General features: G+C 35.8%; 1 protein-coding gene across 4 annotated transcripts in view; it reads left to right on the forward strand.

Annotated features, from left to right (window-relative positions):
• LOC130893376 (uncharacterized) overlaps nt 1-22,427 on the forward strand; it is a 303,656-nt gene that overhangs the window by 165,636 nt on the left and 115,593 nt on the right. For all 4 annotated transcript variants that reach the window (XR_009059195.1, XR_009059197.1, XM_057799423.1 and 1 more), the window contains one exon: nt 13,195-13,249. Coding sequence is in view for 1 of the 4 variants with exons in the window: in XM_057799423.1 (XP_057655406.1) it covers nt 13,195-13,249 (55 nt within the window). In the remaining 3 variants the exon portion in view is untranslated. The remainder of the gene's footprint in view (nt 1-13,194; nt 13,250-22,427) is intronic.

The raw sequence follows: 22,427 nt of genomic DNA on the forward strand, positions 1-22,427 counted from the left end.
ATGCTATTTGGCAAACTTACTTCAATTAATTACGCATTATATCGACGTATATTTACTAGTACGTCATTGGGTAATTAGCTCGCAATTTATGTCACAACTTAATAATGCGCCTAAGATTTATGTGCTACGAACGTAACTAGCTAGTCACGTCCGAGTCATTACCTAATTGATGTTTCTTGTCATTTACATGTTATTTATTGGTAAATCCATTCGAGCATGTGGAGAATTGTTTTATTATAAATGTTATTAACCCTTAACAGCGGACGTCTGTTGTTTGTTATATAACTACGGACCGGGAAGAGAGAGAGAGAGAGAGAAAAAACTAATTATAAAAAATGTCGTATGATGCATAACCACATAAAAAGAAAAAAATTTCAGTACATTCGAACACAAGTTTAGAGAAATAAAGTAGACCAAAAGGTACTATTAACACTAGATTTAATAGATTTCAAGAAGGTATTCGACTAGACTCACCCCAGAGTAATGATTAGAGCTTTCCTCCATCAAGTCGTTAATATATAAAAACTAACCTAACCTAACCTAACCAAAATTTACAATGTTATAGCTACAGTTAGTATAAGGAGACTCAATATCTTTGAAGCCATTGTTGGATACACTCCAACAACCATGCCACAGTTGGCAAATTCACAAAGTTCCACTCTCTTCTTGTTTCAACATGGGTGAGGTTCGCGGAAAAAGTGTAATCTCCTCCAACTTTTTTATAAAAATGTGTGATTCAAGTAGAATATATAAAGATACAGTCCACAAAAGAGGCATTTTATTTATGTAGTTAAAATCTCTACATACATTTGGTCCTTCGAGCTGGATGTATAGGAATGTTTCATTAATTTTTGGACATGGTATAACGTCGATTTATTTTCTTTGTTTTTTAGATTATTTATAAAACGAAACATATAGGAAACCTCTCATTATTTATAGTGGTCAAAACTTGTCTTTCAATAGCTACTAGCATAGGACTGATAATTTCAGGGCCACTTACATTGTGAGAAAAATCTGATTTCTGAAGAATCTCTGGTCCATGAAACCAGGTTGTTTTTGTATGAAATTCGTGAGGATCAACACCCCGACTAAGCAAATCTGCAGGTTTTGATTTGGAAGTGCAATATGCCCAATGAAATTTCTTACTTAATTCTTGAATTTCAATTATTCTATTGGCGACAGCCATTTTAGAGTACATTTTTCGGAAATTGGATTGAAATAAAAAAGTCAAGTATTTGGAGAACATCTGAGTTATTTAAGATTAATTGATGACTTTACTAATATATCAACGAGCACAACATGGTTAGCAATAGAGTAGACCTAAAGAGATGTATAAAGAAATGGTGAACATCATGACATCATTGTCAACAATACTTTCCGAAACGACAAAAGGATAAAATTGATATGACCAACATCTGGTCGAAATCCAATTATCTCCTAGTTCTGTTTGTTCTTTTCCGATATTGATCTTTCTGTCTTCTATAGATCCGGAAGACCGACAACACTAGACGTGGGAAAGAAGTGGGAAGAAATTCATGAGCATCCACATTTGATGCGAATTGGGAAAATAACAGTCCAGATTTTTGGGGTCTTCATAATCTGTCCGCAGAGAACAGAGCTATCACATTCTTCAACGGTACCGTTCAAAACTTTTTTTTGGTCGCCTGATCACTGGTGATGATAACAAAGCCTCATATGATATATAATTGAAAACACAGTGGATCTCTCCAAATGGATCACTATGATATACTACGAAGCTGGGTTTGCACCCCAAAAAGGCACATCAGTTTGCTGGTAATTTTGCAGATCTGAAATCTAGATACAGTTCTACTGCGGAAAAATTGGATAGTTTGAACCAATCTGCAATCTAAAAATATCAGTCATGTATATAGTAAAGGCGTTATTGTGCAATACGACAATACAAGACGTACCTTCATTGATTACAGCCTCAACCACCTAACTCGCCTGATATCGCACCTTCGGATTTTCACTAGATAACAAAATTTTGTTAATAAGAAGGTGATCATGTTGATTGATTAACAATTAAAACTTGTTAAACTAATGAGTGATGGCTTCAAGATCCAGCTCGATTGACTGCTTGGTCACTCGAGCAACAAGGACAATAATAAAGCAGCCTCGCCAAATTCGAATTAGTAAATCCACCAGTGAGCCCAAAACAGTTTCTTGATGTAGTCAAAAGTTTTGCTATCTCGTCTCTCAACAGTCTGCTTGCAAGGCAGGTTCTGCAGGTTGTTCCGGGATGTAAATAATTCGGAGTAAGTAGGTGACGTGGAAATAATGATGTAATATAAAAAAATCTCAAACGCCCTCTCGTGTCTGAGTTACTCATCTTTAAAACTGCGAAATCAGAACTTTTACAGGGACATCCTGTACAATTTACAGATGAATTTTTCAATTTTTCAACTCGATCAAATTTATGGTTTAGGAGATATGTAGGTTTTTAGACCGTTGGACATGCCAAGAAACCGCTCATCATAAAGAGACATTCTGAAGAAAATTATCATAAATTGTAATTATTTATTGAAAAATACTTACTGGAGGTATTAAATAATTCTAAATGAACATCGTGTTCTCACATAAGGAAATCATTAAAATAGGTTGGTTAGCCTACAACTTATGAAATCAAAACCAAAAAAAAACTATAATAAATGTTCGAAGTGGGCACCTTGCACTTCTACATACCATACATAGGATATTTCTTTGAACTTGGAATAAGATTCCAAGATTCTGCCTAGCGTCACAATGGAAGTTTATTCTATTGATCATTTCGTTTATTGTGTTTACCGGTGTTGCATATGGTTTCTAGATAAACAACGAGTTGATAATAAATTTGTTGGAAAAGTTCTGATTACCAATGAAGCTGGTTTCACACGAGGCGGTCCCTTTTTATGCCGAACGGTATCCTTGCATGTACAACGATCTCAAAATCTACATAACCATTGGGCCTTCGGATAGTAGTGTAAAATTATTTATTCCTTCAAACCAATGGACATACGTAATTATCAATTAAAAATTCATAATATTTAAATGTATAATTTAGAAAATATACTTGAATAAAAATTCTGTTTTCGCCACTTTAAAGGCCTATAACTTTGAAACGAGAGGTCGTATGAGAAATTTTTTTGTCACAGCATTATTTTCACGTCATCTACTCCAAAATTTTGTCCCGGAACACCTTGTATAGAGATACCTGGCAAGAGGCTAGGTAAGGCACATATAAATGGACCTTCTGCATCTCTGAAATGAGTTACTTTACATAAACATTCGCGGAATTGGACTGGTGACTATTTTTTCAACCGGACACGGTCCTCTAAAATACCATCTCTACACTATGGGTTTCGAGGACGATCCGGAGACCTGCTGATGCAAGGAGGAGAAATAAACACATCATCTATGAGTTCACGTGGTTCAATTGCCTTAGAGTTTGCCCCGTTAGTAGTATCAAAAAGCTCAAGCCTAAACGTCTGACAGGGTTTCAAAGGACGTCGGCCTTTGGTAATGTCAAGTGAGGCACGACGCACAGAAGAGTTCCGATCACAAAGTTACCGACTTCAGAAGGTTTGCCCTCAGTACATCAGGGCAAATGTTATTTTAGGGCCAAATGGGATAAAAATTCTCACAAGGCGAGGTAATCTTGGTCTGATGGATAGCCAGCTAATGCCCAATTTCTAACAGAAATTGGAATTTAAAAAAAATTACCAGGTAAATAAAAATAGTGATTTTGAAAAGCAATAGAGGTTAGAATTTCGGTGAAGATGGCATGAAGCAAACAAATTCGAACAATCATTTCCAGCAGCTAATTTATCTTGATCGGAAAAAATATCAATCACCTCAAGTATCTATGTCTAGAGGGTGACCAGAAATCATTCGAGGTAGCGAGAAAAAGAAGGGACGAAAAACGGAGAAGTACACAGAGAAACAAATTTGCAGATCCTTTCTCATACAACCTAATCCCAACTATATACCGATGGACATCGGAATGCTTCTCTGGGGGTTGAAGAATGAGAATTTTTTTATGTCACAGCATTATTTCCACGTCATCTCCTAACTCCTGGTACACCCTTTATAGAGATACCTGGCATGAGACAAGGTAAGGCACATTAAGATAGACCGTCTTCATCTCTTGAATCAACTACTCTACTTAAACAAACGTGGAATTTGACTGGTGACTGGTCTTTCAACTGGACTCAGTTATCTAAAATACCATCCCCACACTATGGGCATCAAGGACGTCTCAGAGAGCCGCAGTTGCAAGGAGGAGAAAGAAAGACAACATATGTGAGTGTCCAGCATTCACACGTGCGAGATTCAAACTGTTGAGCAAACCTAACAGTTTGTCTCGTTAGTGGTGTCAAAAGGCTCAAGCCTAAACGTCTGATTGGGTTTCAAAGGATATCGGTCTTTGGTAATGTCAAGTGAGACACGACACACAGAAAGGCTCGATAACCAAATTTCAACTTCATAGACTAAAGGTTTACCATCAATACATCAGGCCAAATGTTATTTTAGGAGAATATGGGATAAAAATTTTCACAAATTCTCAGCTTGATCTGATTGATAGCCAGCTATTGACCAGTTTCGATCTGAAATTAGAGTTAATAAAAATTACCTAATAAATAAAAAAAAATATTCTTGAGAGCTACAGAAGTTAAAATTTCAGTGAATATGGGATGAAGCAAACAATCATTTTCAGCAGCTAATTTATCTTGATCAGAAAAAAATATCAATCACCTAAAGTAGCTATGTCTAGAGGTTGACCAGAAATCATTCGAGAAATGTAGCGAGAGAAAGAAGAGACGAAAAACAGAAGAAGTACGCAGAAAAACAGTTTTGCAGATCCTTTTTCATACCACTTAATCTCAACTATTTACCGATGGACATCAGAATACTTCTATGGTGATTGAATAAATCACTCGAGATTCACGACAAGCAACTAGAAATGAGGTACTATGGTCGGACGACAAGACTTGTACAAAAAATGCACTGTGTAGGTGTTATCAATGTTCGTAGATTGAAAATCTAACAACTTAAAATATGCATAAGAAAGCAAAATTCGTTGATAAAGTTCTAGTTTGATGTGTGGTTGGGGATATCCAGACATTATGTGGGTCAGGTAAAGGAGGAAGCTGTAGACCTTGAAAGGTATATTAACGCCTCCCTCATTAAATTAATCGAGTCAATATTAGGTTGGAGACGATATAATGTTTTAGCTTGAGTACCAAAACAAGATAACCTAATTTACCTCAAGCCCTTCCAACTGAAGATTTTTTACTACTTTTAGCTCTGGATACTGGCAAGCTGAAAATTGCGTCTTAGAATTGGGAGAAAAATATGAGATGTTACCATAAAATTATACCTAGCTGAGGAGCACGGGCTTCTTCATTTAGTTTTTACTATTATTTTTATTAGATACGAGGATGTATTGATATCTAGCTAGTCTAGACCATGCATAAAAAAATATCGCGTTACCATAGCACCGAACAATAACTTATTAGAAGTGTCAGTGTGAAGTTTGACTTCAAAAAAGTTACGCAATAAATTAAAAGTACCTGTATTTAAAAGGGTTAAGAGGTAAGCAGATTTACGAAGATATTCTTAATACCCTTGGTGATCAATGCGAACTTCAAAATAGGTAAATTTTCCATTGAAGATGATGACCGATCGGGAAGGTCAGCTTCTGTGTCAGTCCCCGAAAATGTCGATGCAGTTCATGACATGACTTTATCAGACCGTCGATTTAGGCTAAAACGGATATCTGAAGCACTGAATATTTCATATGAACGCGTTCATCATATAGTTCACGTCAATTTGGACATGAGAAAAATTGCTGCAAAATGGATCCCCAAATATTTGAATGTTGACCAAAAGCGTGCAATTGTAGAAGCATCGCATTCGATCTGTGCTCGATTTGAAAACGATGTAGACTTCTTAAACCGAATTGTTACTATGGATGAGGAGACTTGGGTACATTTCTTCGATCCAGAAACAAAGCAACAATCGATGGAATGGAATGGAATACTCTGGTTCTCCAAAACCTAAGAAGTTTTGTGTCCAAAATTCTGCTGGAAAAGTTCTGGCTTCAGTTTTTTGGGATTGCCATGGAGTAATCATGATTGATTTTTTGGAAAAGGGTTGAACAATAACTGGAGATTACTATTCGACATTACTGACCACTCTACGGGAAAAAATTAATGAGAAAAGACGCGGAAAGCTATCCAAAGGTGTTTTGTTTTTGCAGGACAACGCCCCTGCACACTAATCTCATTTTGCCATGCAAAAAATTCGTGATTTAGGGTTTGAATTACGAGAACATCCCCCTTATTCACCAGATTTGGCTCCGTCCGACTATCATCTCTTTCCTCAACTGAAAAAAAGTTTAAAAAGTCGTAAATTTACTTCCAACAAGGAGGAATTAAAAGCTGTGGAGGTCTGGTTTGCAGAGCAAGAAGAAACATTTTTTTTTGAAAGATCTAGAGAAGTTGCAGATTCGCTGTAATAAATGTATCCAATTAAGAGGAGAATATGTTGAGTGATAAAATATTTTGACATTGAAATTTTGTTTGGTTCTATGGTAGGCTAAGAATTTTTCAATATATCCTCGTAATTATGGCAAATGAGAAAAGTTCCATTAAAGAAATTGATTGCAATAATAAATATTTTGTGCCGAAACTGTTGGGACATACGTTAGAAGTTTTTTTGAATATTTTTTTCAAAATCATTCTAAAATTAATGGAATTTGGTAATAGAATTTTTTTGCTCGGCTAGACCTTTGGTGACGTACGTATCAGAAGGCCCATGTGTTTAAATGCCCTTGACGGCCCACTATTCTACTATGAACTTGTTAAAAATTGATTCGTTCGAAATGAACTTAAGACAGCGACATTATTTTGCAGTCCATTTTTGTACATTAATTGCGTTTGAATTTATTTATAAATTTGATAAAAAAATAACATTATTCAAGGCAGTGAAATCAAAAGTCCCATATTAATTATAGCTACAACGCAACTTGTTATTCTATGTATGCGCACGGTAAAAATTGTAAAAAATATCAGTGAAATCTGGCAGATCTCTCCTTGTTTACGTTAAATTGTATTAGTTATTTTCTACTTGAAATCAGTACGAATAAATATATGCTCTGGATTATTTTTAAATAGAAAATTAGATCAGGAATTTGTTATATAACATGTTTTTTTTTATTTTAAAGATTTACGATCTATAATAAATGTCCGGATAGTGCCAAATCTTATCGAATGTCATTCATTTTTTTGTTGAAAGTCATCAATGATAATGTGGGAATAATATCAAAGATCTATTTTTTTATACATATAGAGCATAATGAATTATATTTTAGATAAAAATCGCAGAAGATTAAACTTTATAACACCATATACTTTTGTTTTTATAAAATGTGTGGCCCTCACACCAAAAATGCATAATAAACGTACACTTTTATGACATGACATTTCCTCTTTTGACTGTTTCCAACTTCCTCAATAAAACAATAATCGTTCGACACTTGACTGACCGATATGTGACCCAGGTAATTACTGCTTTTGGGTATTCCAGTTCACTTTTCTCTCATAATCTTCTTAATGTTCTAATATGTATCACCTATTTCTCTCCGATATACCTTGTAGCACGTTTTATCAAAAACCAGCATACGAACATACTTTTGCATATTGTTTTATGATACCCCCTCCTAATACACGAATCCATGCAAATCGTTGGATCGAACTTTAAGTTCACTCTTTCTCAGGACAGCGAAGCAAGCAGATCTCGAACGCCTAGATTTCAGCGGAGCTACGCTGCTCCTGAGATTCGGCATGCACGATTTGGTTTAATTTTACGGTTTGTGTATTTATAGCCCTTTTGATCTTGACCGTGCATACAAACTTCTACAAATCAATCACGCACAAACTCAACTTGTTGGTAATTTACGATAGGTTACAACTATTTTGTGGTGTGAAACATATGTGAAAGATTTCCCGTGTTTCATAAAAAGAAGTCTACCTACGACAAATATATGACTCTTTTAAGTACCATGCTAGACCAGGTATTTGCTGTAAAATGTTCAAACTTAATTCTTCGATTACCTCTAGGCTTACTGATTGCTCTTAGATAATTTTTTTACGATAACTTAATCAACTCGAATTTTGCTCATTTCAAGTGTTCAACAGTGTTAACAGTAAAGTTGTCATTTTCAGTAACACAAATAACAAATTTTACAATCAACGTTTTCAAGCTTAGATTTACAAAGGGTTGTCTCTTTCCGACCTAACAAAGAAACTTTTAATTCTATACAGTACAGCGGTGCTCTAACCTTTTTTTACCCTTCAAAATCTTTCTTCTCCAAATAGGCGTTGACGTTTGTAATAAGTTCCTTTCTCTTTCAAGTGAGGTTAGGAAACAAAAAGCAGAAGCTGGGGTCACATCTGTTGACTACGGTAACAGCTCAACAAGCTTTGTAAGCCTAAGGCTTGGAGTCGCTCTCCTGCTTTTCAACATCTATTTTTTCATGCCTCCTTCATGTCATTTCTCTTTGCCTATTCTTCATTACATACTTCTATCTATTTTTCCGTGGTCACCCTCTTCCTTTTCGCTTTTCTCCTCTTAACAAAGATCATTTTATCCTACTATCTTTGACGATTTTGGCTATATCCCCTATTCCTCGTCTTTTTGCTACGACCACATACTCCATCTTTTGCTCTGACACTTCTCCGTTGATCCTCCTTAGTACTTTTCTCTCCCATATGTTTTTTTGTTCAAGATCCAGCGCTCACTGCCATAGAGCACATTTGATTTTAATAGTCCTTTTCTATTCCCCTGGTTTCACCTCTTTCGTTTGTTACTGTTACTTCCAGGACAAACCTATAATCCTATATACTCCTTTCCCATCTTCTTTTGTTTATTTAGGCATAGTGCATATTTTTGATTTCTTCTCAAGGAGTAGGACCATTTTTTCCAGATCCTTTTTCGTTCTACTCATAAGTCGTATTATCTCCCTTCTTCTGTACTGGATAAATAATTGCCTTATTCCATTTGTTTGGCATCTGCATTTCTCAACGGTTCAGCACCATACTTTATTGTAGTCTTTATGGCCTCTATTGAAATCCTATCGACATTTTTGCTATTCTCCATATTATTTCTTCTATTTCTTTTTTCGATCTCTACCGAGACTGCCTCCTTTTCTTCAAAATCGTGTTCCTCATTCCCTTCTGTTCATATTCCTTCCTCTTGTCAAGTTTTTCTTTTTTCCATGAGTGAGCCTTCTTTGTCTCTGTAATACAGGGTTATTCTAAATGAATCCATTTTTGAAAATTCGTATTTATTAAAGCATAAATGCTATACGAATGATTTTTATACCAATGAAAAGAGGAAGTATCAAAGTTTGTTTTATTGCATTACAAGTGTTCAATGTGGCCTCGAGCTGTTGCACGGCAAACATCTAAGCGGTAGCCAAACTCATTCCACACACGAGCAAGTGTATCTGCTATTACTTAGTGCACGGCAGCATTGATACGGTTCCGCAGATCGTTCAGAGTTGTTGGTAAACGCAGGACGAAAACAGCTTGTTTAGCATAACCTCATAAGAAATAGTCACATGGGGTGAGATCAGGAGATATCGGCCTCTAGAAGTGTAGAGCCAGGTCTTCATTTCACCTGCGACCAATTCAGCCCTTAGGAAGGGATTCATTTAAAAAGCCTCATACATCGAGGTGCCAATGAGGTGGAGCTCCATCATGTTGAAAAATGTCCTGAGAATCTTTCATAATTTGGGGGAATACCCATTGTTCCAACATGTCTAGGTACGTTATTCCAGTCAAAGCTCTTTCCGCAAAAAAATGTTTGTATGTGATAAGGCACGGAACGGTGAGTCTATTTCGTGTTGCAATTTTGTATGTGGATTTTGCAAACTCCATATGCGAACATTGTGTCTGTTGACATTTCTACTGAGGTGGAAGGTTGCTGCATCGTTAAAAATGATACGCTGTACAAATGTATCATCCTCCATCATTTCTAGCACATTACCGCAAAATTCGAGTTCTAAACGGTAGCGCTTGTACCGCAAACGTCATCTCAGAACTTTCCATACAGTTGGTTGGGGTATTCCAAGTTCTCTACTAGCTCAATTGGTAGACTTACTTGGGCTGTGAACAAAACTGTCTTCTATCTGTCTGACATCATCTTTCAACACACGCATTCGTCCTGTGCTTTTTCCTTTACACACTTCCAGTCTCTTTAAATTGATTAAATCAACGAGTAATGCTTTTTCTAGTTGGTGGTTTAATACCAAATTCTGAATGAATTGCCCGCTGCACTACAATTTGCGACTCACTTCTTGCGAATTAAATAACACAGAATACCTTGTGCCCCACGGTCACCATCTCACTCATAACTGGCAATGACAGAGAATGGCGGACTATTACCGCGAGAACTCTAGCGGCCGCTTCTGGAACCATCACCGCATGCCTACACTTGTAATACATTGAAAAAAACTTTGAAATTTCCCCTTTTCATTGTTTAATGAATCACGAATTTTTAAAAATGGGTCCATCATTTAGAATAACCCCGTATTTCTCTACAGTCATGTTTGGTATCCCACTTCTTTTTGCCTCTTGATAAAAATTTCTAATATCTTTGTTTATGTAATGTGTTCTAATTTGTCCTGCAGATGGTTTCGTTCCCTTCTCTGTGCATTTTATTTGCTTTCTCTCTTTCCTGTGTATACTTCAGATTTAATTTGTCCTTTGGGTCTTTCAACATTATCTGTCTTGCTTGGTTTTTTTTTCTTCTAATGCCTGTTTGCAGTTTTCATCAAACCATTCTCGTTTCGTTTTCTTCCGCAATCTTCCTAGTTGTTGTTGTGTCACATCTTTCATTGTTTTCTCAATGTCTGTCCACTCCATCCAAATTTCATCTTGAGGCTTTCCTTTGCTCTTTGATATTTCTTCTTTAAGTCTTATCACAAGCAATGTGTAATTTGAGTCTGCGTGTGCTCCTCTGTATCTTCTGACCTCCTAATCCTATGGCTATCTCAAAAAACGGTCGTCATCACTTTTCTGGCCCATGAAATCGTTTTTGCCTTTTTTGGAGTTACAATCCATATTTCCACTATTTTTTTTTTCATTTTATGTGAAGGACTCACTTATAATATTATCAGACAGAATCTGAGCGTCCAAAATGGCTGAAATTTAACTCATTTCGAAATATATGTCTGAATTTATATTGATGAATGCTGATCAGGTTGAGGTCGGAAACTTTTCAGCAACCATTTTCAATCTACATATTTTTTACAATAATTCGGTAGATTTTTTTTGTTTCAATAAATTTGCCAATTACTTTATTATATAAATTTCCAGCTACGTACATAAATAAATTTGAAACAGAGCTCGGAATATATGAATCACGTGAATTATGAAACAAGCTGACGTCTATAATTTATACGGTTAGTATATTTAGAGAGACATATTTTCTAGATGTTTTTATGCAGCATTCTGCGATCTGATTTCTGGCGTGACTATTTAATTTTTTGTAAAAGATTTCTATAGCTATAGCAATAAATTCATTTTTTTTCTTCAAAGTATTTAATTTTTGATATGCGACTGTGAATAGAAACAGAACTTAATATTTAATCCAAAGAACTTACCAAAATAAATATAAGGTAGAACTCTACACGACAAACTATAGGTGAGTGAGAAATAAAATCGGGAACAAGCGTATAAAGAGAATGAAAGATGGTGGACTTGTTACGAATACAAAAATGAATAACCCAGAAGAAAGAAGACCACCTAAAAGACGGCGAGATTTCTGGACTTTTGTCTTCCGGGGAAAACTTGCTGGCGATGAACAGGCAGTACCCTACTGATATAGTCATCCAGTTAGAAAGAAGAAGAAAGAAAGAAATGAATAAAACTGAACCTGAAAAATGGTGCACGAGCATCTAAATACGAATAACTTGATAAATTTAATTTGGACAGTAGCACCATCTAACGGGAAACACCCATAATTTATGCTGAACCAAATAAAGCTGGTATTTCAAATGATTTGTGGTTATTAGTGTCAATAGCTGGTTCCCTAGGTATCGAAGAAGCATTTGACAAGCTCATTAACACAATACATATACTTTTCGGACGTATAGTTAATATCTAGAGTTTGCAGGAAACATTATAATTTTTGTCTAAGACAGCATCGTAGTTGATAGCTAGTATTTATAAGGGGTATTGTATGAATTGGGATTCGGAAAGCTTACGTACGCACTATATTCTCCAGATCTGGCCCGCAGCAAGTTTTACCTAATTTCAGAACTCATGTCAAATCCTATAAAAAAAGATTTTTTCTATGTTAGCCAACGAGTTTTTACTGTTATCTATCATATTTAACTGGATGACCTCTAATGAGATTTATTGAAAGAGAAAATTCGTAGCCGTACAGATCTACCCAGACCTGTTGAAGATTTACTTGAGAAGATCGTGTCGTCTGTGTTCGAAAATCTGCCTGATTATTATGGACGGTATCTACAACGTAATGGCGCACATTTTGAACATGTATTTCATAAAATTAATGAAATAAAGAATAATTAATTAGTGGTTTTCATTTTCTCACTTTCAACTACGAGTTGTGGCTATTAAATAACGGTTTTATTTTGATATTATGTATATTTGTTCATTATAACCTTCAATATTTACTTTCTGTATCACTACATCCCTACATTTGATTCGTCACCTATTGAGTTTGAGTCATTTTCAATCGCATGCAAAGTGTCAATACAAATATTTTTGCGAGCTTCTTGTTGTTCAAATGTGAGGAGTCTAAGCGCCAATTTTGCGCCCACTTTTCGCGTGTTTTTGACGTAAAAGGCCGATCCGAACATCTTTTTGGTCGTCTTGAAAACTAAAAACTCATAAACGCGACAAACATTCATCACCATACAATAAATTGTAAGTTTCAGTTGCAGGTTTTCCAAGTTTCGTATGAAATATCACAACAAACGAAAGCAACGGCTAAACTGGTTTGTCTACAGAGACGGTAGACATCGCATTCGAAAGAGTAGGCTTCAGGTTAAACAGTTGACAATCGTTAACATTTGGCGCTTACGTACTTTTTCTGTAGCTTTCTTTCTCGTATATTCGTCTGTGATTTTATTTATACCTAATAATTATTTTTCTGTTGCAGAGACAGCCTGTAATAACTATTGACGTCGTTGGCAGCAATGTCAAGTATATACGAGGTAAGCGAAACAATCTCGAATTTCTCAAAGAAATAACACAATTAAAACAAATTCAATGATAGAATGAATTTATTAAATTTATTAAAGATAGATATTTCTTATTTCTGTACAGATGTCGCACCAGAATTATAAAATTGTTATCTAAATTTTGTCTAAAATCTTCTTGGCTCTAGCAGGAAATTGCTTGAAATCATTTCTTTCAGTCACGCTTCCACGTTACGGAATTTTTGGGAATTCATGTTTCGTTTTAGGATGATTTAGCACTAAAATATCACACAAACTAGGTGGGAAAATTTAGGTTTAAGGCTTTCGAGAAATGAGGAGGTTAATGATGCTTACCACCACGACTATTTATACAAATAAAACTAATTATTATGAGTATTAATTTTATACAATTTTTAATTTAATTAACATGTCCGCAGGCAAAAGTATTACAAAAATTATTTTTTATGAAAATCCGAAGTCTGTTTTACCTTCGCGTGAGCAAAGGGGCACTTTATATGTACTGCAATTGTAGCACTATGCTACATATAGTACGTTCTGGAGATATCTTAATGCTACAATTGCAGCATCTACTTGAAGTGGTGCTCTCAGGTTGGCGACTGCATTCTAGACGTCATTCTTGACAAACTGACGGTTTGTGACGTTTAACAATTGCAGCGCCTGGAGAAGAAGCCGCGGAACACGATTGCTGCTATTTGCTGATTCAGGCACCAATAGACCCTGCCATAAATTTCTTCGGGATTCTCTTAGAGTTAGCGTGCTTAAGTCCGGACATTGACAACATAACAATCAAGAAATTGAAAAAAATCCTATGCCACAATACGTGAGATTTTCTGTCAACATCATAATTTCCTTTTATTTGATCAAATTTATTGAAAAAATTCATGTAAGGTTGTAATCTATGATGGGTTCTGGACAAGATACTTCAGTACTAGTACCATCGCGCTCTCTGCGGTTAGCTTTTCTGACTTTCTTATAGGTATAGGTATGGATTTGATAAAGTCCATGAGGTCGAATACCTGGGAGTGACAAACGAAGGGTGAAACCAGGGAAATCGATCGGACTGGCGAGAGGGAACAAAGCGTTTGGAGACCTAGGAGAGCTATTAAGATCAAAAGATATTTCAAGAGCCGCCAAGTTACGCATTTACAGGACAGTTATACAACCAACGGTGCTGTATGGCAATGAGTGATGGATCATGAACAAAAAAGATGAAACACAAAATAAACATATGCGAAAGAAAGGTACTAAGGAGGATTTTCGGAAAAGTGCAGGAGCAAAATTAGTGGAGAAGAAGAACGAACGCAGCGATCAAAGTACTGTATGATCAAGCTGAGATGAGTTGTATGGTCAGAGCAAAAACACTCCGTTGGTTGGGGCATATAGCCAGAATGAACGAGGACAGTTGGGTGAAAAGATGAGCTATGAGCAAAAATAGAAGAAGGAAAGCAGTAGAGTGACTCAAGCATTGGACCTAAAATGGCTGGTTGAGCTGTTTATATATTATATAACTCGGTAATCATGTTGACCTCTTCGAAAGTGCTTGTCTTCTTTTAGCGTTGGCAAAACCTTTCTGTTGGTATTTACCGTTCCACGGGCTAAAATATTAGCCTCACGTAATTTCACTTACATAGGGTAACTGTTGAAGTCATTGTCGGAATATACTTTATGATTTTCATCCTACAAATTTGCGCAAAAATTCTTTACTTTACTTTACCATTCAAATCATTTTCTACGTTAGTACCCTACTTACCAATGTAAATATCAAAATCAATAACCTGACTGTGAACACATCATCCAAAGCTTCTATCCTTGTTTAGTGGGATTTTTCGTGCTTTTATCAATAGCAATCTTTCTAATGGCTTGTAATTTTCTTGAAACTATGTTCGCGGAATGTTAAGTAAAGGCCTAATTTTATTAAGTTTGTCATAAGCCAACTTATGTTGTTTGAAAACATAAAATAAAATTCTATGTCCAAAAAAGGTAAAATAGTAAAAGAGGCGTAACATTCTCCATGCTTAGAATTTCATCTGTTATTCCCACAATTTCAATAAATTCAACGGGTATGATCATTCTATAATCCTTCTTCCATTTTGGAGCTATTATAGTTTGTATGTTCGATGTTAAGCTCTGTAAAATCGTGATTCCAGGATACTAACTATTCCAGGCAATTTAGGAAAAATCGCTTTGTCGCGTTTTCCACGATATGTGTGAAACTTTGTATTTCGGTGGTGTTTACAATGACATCTTTATCCGCGGTCTGAAATAATTTTTTGTCATTAATATGTGTCAAAATTTAAGGCAATTTCTCATTTTTTGCTTATAGCTTCGTTGCTGGTAACTTTACATAAAAATTTTTTTTCTTGTCATTAAAAGTAGACGTTGCACGTTGAAAAATATTAATTAGTTCAAGAGATAAACGAAAATAACAATGAATATTGTTGTTTCTAGATAAACAATTATAAAGGAGTTAAGTTATTGTCATTGAGTCCAAGGCCGCATTTATATTTATAAGGCGCGGGGCTAAAATAATGACGGGGCTCCCTTAAGGAATTCGGAAACTTGGAAAAATAGAAAAAATAATATCAATAAATGCGTTCGATTTCTGGTATCATCACATCCAAACATACAGAATACAGACGGGGCCCTCTTGGACCTGGGGCCCGGGGCTATAGCCTCCCCAAGCCCCTAGCTTAATTCGGCTCTGATTGAGTCTTGTCATTGTGCTGAAATATCTTCTGAACTATCGAAAAATGGCGTGTGCAAAAGCTGGAGATTGTACGTTTAATGGTTCATGACTTATGACCTTATAAACAAATTATCAGCTCTAACAAAAAACTTGGTCTATGCGTTGAATGTGGTTGTGCTGATTTTTGATGAGTAGATTTCATTATTATATATAGGACGTCGACGTTCATTTATAAAAAAAATGGAATTTTGTAATCAAGGGAATTTTTTTCGAAATCCTCTTAGTTGCAAAATGAAATCTCGTGCGGATACGTTTTTTTTTTCATAACTTTTTGTTGCGTAGATCGAAAGTGCATAAAAATAGCTTTAATTTAAAAAAAGGAAATTTGAGCTTCGTTGAAAAACCACGGAGATACAGTACGGGAAAGTGAAAAATTAACTGTACAACAAATAGTACTACAAATAATTTTTTATTTGTAGTACTAAACTAAGCAAAATGATGATTTTGGGGCTATTTCGCCTAGACAAAACCTACATAAAGGGAGGCCATCATATGAATCAAAATCTTCCATATCTTCCAACAAGTATTTTTCAATTTCTCTATCTTTTAGCCTGCGCCAGTAACGCGGAATACTGAAAACAAAACGAAAAAGATATTAGCAGTTACATTAAAAAGTTTCATGTACATAACCTGCAACGGTGGTTAGTTAGTTAACCACTTGATTTTTGTTGTCATTAAGCATGGAAAAACTAAAAGTATTTTTATGTAAATATGTTTAGATCTATTAGAAGACATTTATACAAAAACATAGTATATTACGTAACAAGAGTTGTAAGTAATGCGTAATGGGCTTACAACTCGTGTAACGTACTATATTTTTTCTACGCCCTTTTAAGAAAACGTGTCGTATTTTTAAAGAAATTGCATAATGTGCTGCCTACATTTAGGGGCATCACTCTTTCTATCCTAAATATATCTCGCTAATGCTAGAAGTTTTTATGTTTTTTAATTGACTAATTTTGTTTAAATAGACCAAATAAAGTCTTACGTAAATAAAAATTTAATTGTAATTTAATTAAACCAAGAAGTTCAAGTTTTTCTAAATGTCATTTACAAGGAATGTTGACAGTGCGATTTTTGACGTTTACAGACATGGGCGTAGAAAAAAGTAATAAGCTCACTTACCCGTTTCACAGATTTTTTTATACAACACACGAAATAAAGTCCATTGGCACAATATAAACTTCAACGCAAATGATATGTGTTTCATTCAATATACCGTCAATCGTTCGCAACTTGTGACGCGTAGTCGGAAGGTTCATAATATTTCAATCGTTTGTCGCTAGATTTCATTATAAAAAAATCAGATGGCACCACCAACCACCAAGACTGAAAGAGTTAGTGTCGGTGGGTACATTTCATGATGACACTCTTCCTCAATCACTATTCACAACGGCGTCAAATTTATCAGTTTTGATTTATGAAGATGAAGCAAAGGAATCATTCTTCGTAAATATTGAAATTTTTTATTTTGAAATCGTGTCTTCCCATTCAAATTTCACATTGAGCGTCGAGTAATTATTTTAGATAATAAGGAACTCGCTGTTAAAGCACGCGTTCCGTTTCATCAATTATAATCAAACGTGGGTGTGTGCTCAACTTGAAACAATTTAAGTTGAAGGAGTAAAAAGATAACAGAATATCTCCCGTAGTTTCCCTTCGTACTTTATACGTTTCCTAATCGAGTTAATAGATTGTTGACAGTATCTATTTTCTTCTTTTCACCTGTAACCCGATTAATGAACCAACTGAGAATAAAGTTGCGACATTCTGCACTCGGGATGTGGAAAGTATTTAATGGCGTTTGAAAGAATAGGTAGCGAACTATTTTTTTTGCTGTGGCACTTACTTTCGATATAATTAAAGTGGTGAGATTTTTTTTACGGTGCAAATGAATGATGGAGGTTGGAACATGCTGAAAAGCTGGTAGTTTTTGTTGGACTTTTGCCTTTAAAATATTATATGTATCGTGATATAGAATTACAGTAATGAATGTTTTATCTGATCTTTTTAATGCAACAAAAAAAAATGGGCACATACTCTTTGCAGTACTGCGCAATATCAGTTTTCCGGAAGATATACTTCCCAAGCTTGGTTTTTCTGAGTTTACCCTAATACAGATCTTTGTGCAATAGTTTCCATTATGTGGATGGAAACTAGTTCACTTTTTGGCCACGATGATGAATTTTGTTCAGTGCACAGCTTGTTGCTTTTACTCTGAAAGGTATCGTAAATAAAATTATGAACACAATAAGATTCTTGCTATATTTGAATTTTCCCACTTTATAGTTCGCGCGATACACAATAAATAAAAACAGTACGATCGATTTTGATATTTTAATGAACATATTATATCTTTTAAAAATATAGTAATCATGGAAATATAGTCTGTAATTTAAATAATTCAAATTTTTGATTAATCGATGTAGCAACCCTTTTTGATTTCATTATTTCGGTGCATAATTTTGGCAATTATTTCGACAAATCATCGTCGTCTATTCGGTTCCATTCTTTTTTCAGGATATTCCAAAGATATGAAGTAGGACACTTTCCTGTACAATTTGTCCCATAACAACTCAATTGAGTTGAGGTCGTGCGACCGTGACCGCCAAATTATTACTTCCAGTACATTCCTCTTTTCCAAGTCTTTCAAATACTCTGCACCTGCACTGCATGCTTGGGATCGTTCCCATGCTGGAAGATGAACATTCTGTCGATCCGGCGCTGGCCAGCACGTACTGCATTTTTATAACCTTATTTCTTCAAAATCTTTTCAATTTTCACCAGGTCTCCAGTCTCTTTTCCTTCAAAATATACTCCAACCATCACCTACGGTTTTTCAGCTTTTCAGTTGAGACTAAGAATCGATCTAACATCCGTTCTTCCATTCACCTGCGCTGTTCTCTTAGACCTCTGAATTTTATTTTGACATCTTAAAAGAGGTTTTTTCGCTGCCACCCTTCCAGAAAGGCCAGCTTCTCTCAATCTCCTTTTTACTGTAGAAGTATTCGAAGGCAGATCCCTAAATTCATTGATCTAAGCTGCTATCTCTGGGCTCGTGAGTCATCTATCACTTTCACTGATACGTTTATCTTCAGCGGTTGTGGTTTTTCGTGTCCGCTTTGAACGTGTTCAATGGCCAAAGCTCCTGGTGGATATTCCAAAGTACGTCGAAGTATTTGTAATTTGGCGGCAATAGTACCGTTACTTGTGTCTAGACTATGAGATTAAAGCACGAGTTTCATTCGATTGTTCTCCAGCGATAACGAAAACAATTCGTATTCGAACTTCACCAAATGATGTCTTGGTCCAAAAAGTATAAATCACAGAACGTTCTTGCGTCTCAGAGGACCAACTGGGACTTAACTACAATCATAAACACAGAAGAAATAATTCACAGTTAAAAAATAATAAACAAATCAGCCGGTACTTATGAGTTTAAACTTGCCGCACTCGCCGACGAAATGTACACTCGTATAAAGTAAACAAATAACGGACATTATTATTTTTGTTTAGTGAAACTCCGTTTCGAATTTCGGTTGACAATATAGAAGAGAAATTTTGATAAAGTGTATTATTTTGAAAGACCAAACTAACTTAGAAATGACTAACATTGGGAAGCTCCAAGTCACGTGGAAGTGATGTTTCTCGCCTTCTCCTTCTCGAGGTGTACTCTGCGTTTGTTGTTCGTCTTCTTCTTCGATTCAAGGGAATTTTACAGACGAAAACAAGAACGTCAGCTCAGTACGTCGCTTCGTAAATATTAAAAGACACTAGCATATACACAGCGCGTGGTGTTGAAATATGCCAATGGTAGAAGTAAAAAATGTATGAACTTTTTTGTATTTTTCAGTTAAAAGGTTATAGTATGCTAGTGCTCATAACACCAAAATGCTTGCTTTAGCAAAATCGTCCATGTTGGTAACCGAAATAAAAATTCATCTATTTCTCTTCGAATCTCGCCGAGCGTTCTCTCAAGAGAACAGTGTTTACCAAATTACAACATCTTTCATTTTATCATCAACTTAAATCTTATCTCTTTCCTTTCTGGTATTATCCAAGCTATTTTCTCCACCTCCCCATTATCTGCCATCTGATACTCCAACCATTGCAGTTTATTGTATCATATTACGATAATGATCCCAGAAGTACCTGGCTCAACAAAGAAAACACAATCTTCTCAAAATAGCCATAAACCCTGACATCACCTTTCCATTGTTGGAAAATTGTTGACCACCGAGCAATTTCTTCAAGTCTGAAGGAAAGAAAATAATCCCAGGGGTCTAAATATAGCGACTAGATGTGTGTGAACTGGTGCATTGGGTTGATGAAACAAGCCAAATGCGGCCGTTTTTGCTCGATTTCTTCGCTAAAACTTCGCTTAATACTCGCCGTTGATAGTTTTCCTTTTTTCAAGATAGTAAATGAAAATTATACCATGCGCATCCTAAAAAACCCAATCCATTGTTTTGATTGTTCTTTTGTTTCGGGTGTGAGGTGTTGGACCCACGTTTCATTCCTGGTTAAGAAATGGCCTAATAATTTGGCTTTATTCCTATAAAACAATTCTGAACACTCGATCTTTAAGACACTGAATTTTCTTCCATGTCCAACTTTGAAATGGCTAATATTGTTTTACTAGCTCGTGCACAGTCGACGATTATCCAGTGTTGCTTTGTGGATTTATTTCAACATTTTTGGAGTCTTCACCTCATTCGGTCGACTATTGCGATGCTGGTTTTCGCAGGTTGTACGGCCACGTTTAAACTCTGCTATTCAATATTTCACTGTTAATAACGAAGGAGCAGGCTCATTCAGAGTAGAATCTAGTTCATCCTTCATATTGGTTGGGCTAAAGCCTTTTAGAAATAAATGTATAGCATCACATAACGATGACCAATTTTTTCCAGGTTCACAAATTCACTGAAAACCTTCATTATTGATGGTTGCCAAACAAATTCCAAACAACGTGGCGTTTTCAAACTTGAAAAATATGCTGTATATATTGTGTACTTTTCAAAACAGTGGTATTTTCCTACCGCAATCTCTAGGTCAGGTCAGGTACTTCTGAGACCATCCTCCTACACCTCTATTTTTGATTCATTGAAAAACTACAGTCATACGTCTAACTTTCATTTCATAAGCCTTTTACCTCCGTAATATATAGTGATAGAAGTTTCCTTTTTCATATGTCCAATTTATTTTGTTGCTTTATCATTCACGACCGTAAAATTTTGGGCAGATAAATTTAATTGCGGCTCATTAGGGTCTCACGACAATCGCTTGAGACGGTCGGAAACTGCAACAATATTGATCGAAAAAGTTCACCAAATGGTACCTGTCGATCATCAGATTAAAGTTAGAGAGATAGAAGAGGCTATCAGCATTTCAAAAAAATGCATTTGCCATATACGAAGTTATCCGTGCTTAGTTTGAACCAAAAGCGCATTCGAATGAACATTTCCCAAGGCTCATTGACGCGGCTTATGCAAAATGAGTCTGCATAGATTCATAACTGTAATGAGAGCTAGAATCGCTTCTGCATTACTCAAAGCAAAAACATTCAAAGCAATGGATTGCGAAAGGGAAACCTACTCCGACAAGAGCTTTGATGCGCTTACTATTCTCAAGAAGAATATGCTTAAAGATAATAGGGAATAAGGTCGCATTTTTTGCAATTGGAATTTGAATCAGACTACGAAAAATGCCAGAACGACAGTCTATTAAAATAGCCTGGAAAAGAGGCCGGAGACTATAAAAAATTTAAATTATAAAATGTAACGATGACAATGCAACCTACTACAAGGGTTGCTACTAAGTTTTGAGATAGACAAATAAAAACGGATACGGCTTCATTGTTTTCCAAAATATTCTCCATTGAGATCAATACACTTTTGTGTACGTTTCAGTATTCCCAACGTTTTTGTTTGAGCTTGAGATCGTATTGTCGTGGTGGAGGTCGAGGTGGTCTTCTGTGATTGGTTTTCCTCCTGATTTTTTCGACCACTGCTGGCAAACAAATGCTGGTGTACCATTCAGATTTGACCGTTCTACGTTGCTCTAATAGAACGGTGGATACATGTTCATTGTCGTTTAGTTTCGGGTTCATATAGATCCACGATTCGAAAAATGTTGAAGTCGTTTTTTTTATCATCAAACAAAGAATGTACGACGGATGACCCATCTATTCGATGTTTTGTCTGTTCAAAAACGGTATTGTTTGAACTGATGTGTGTGAGCTCGCTTTGTCGTGGTGGAAAATAATTCTTCTTCTGCAATTGGTTTTTTTGATTATTTCTGGTAAACAAGTGTTGGATTTAGCTCGTCTTGAAAGACCCGTATAGTCGATTGTTTCGGATATATTTGCACACATTCCCGATTCCTCGCCTGTCACAATCTTATAGACGTCTTTTGAAGCACCGCGAT

This window comes from Diorhabda carinulata, chromosome 4 (genome assembly GCF_026250575.1).
Source record: "Diorhabda carinulata isolate Delta chromosome 4, icDioCari1.1, whole genome shotgun sequence".
NCBI lineage: Eukaryota > Metazoa > Arthropoda > Insecta > Coleoptera > Chrysomelidae > Diorhabda > Diorhabda carinulata.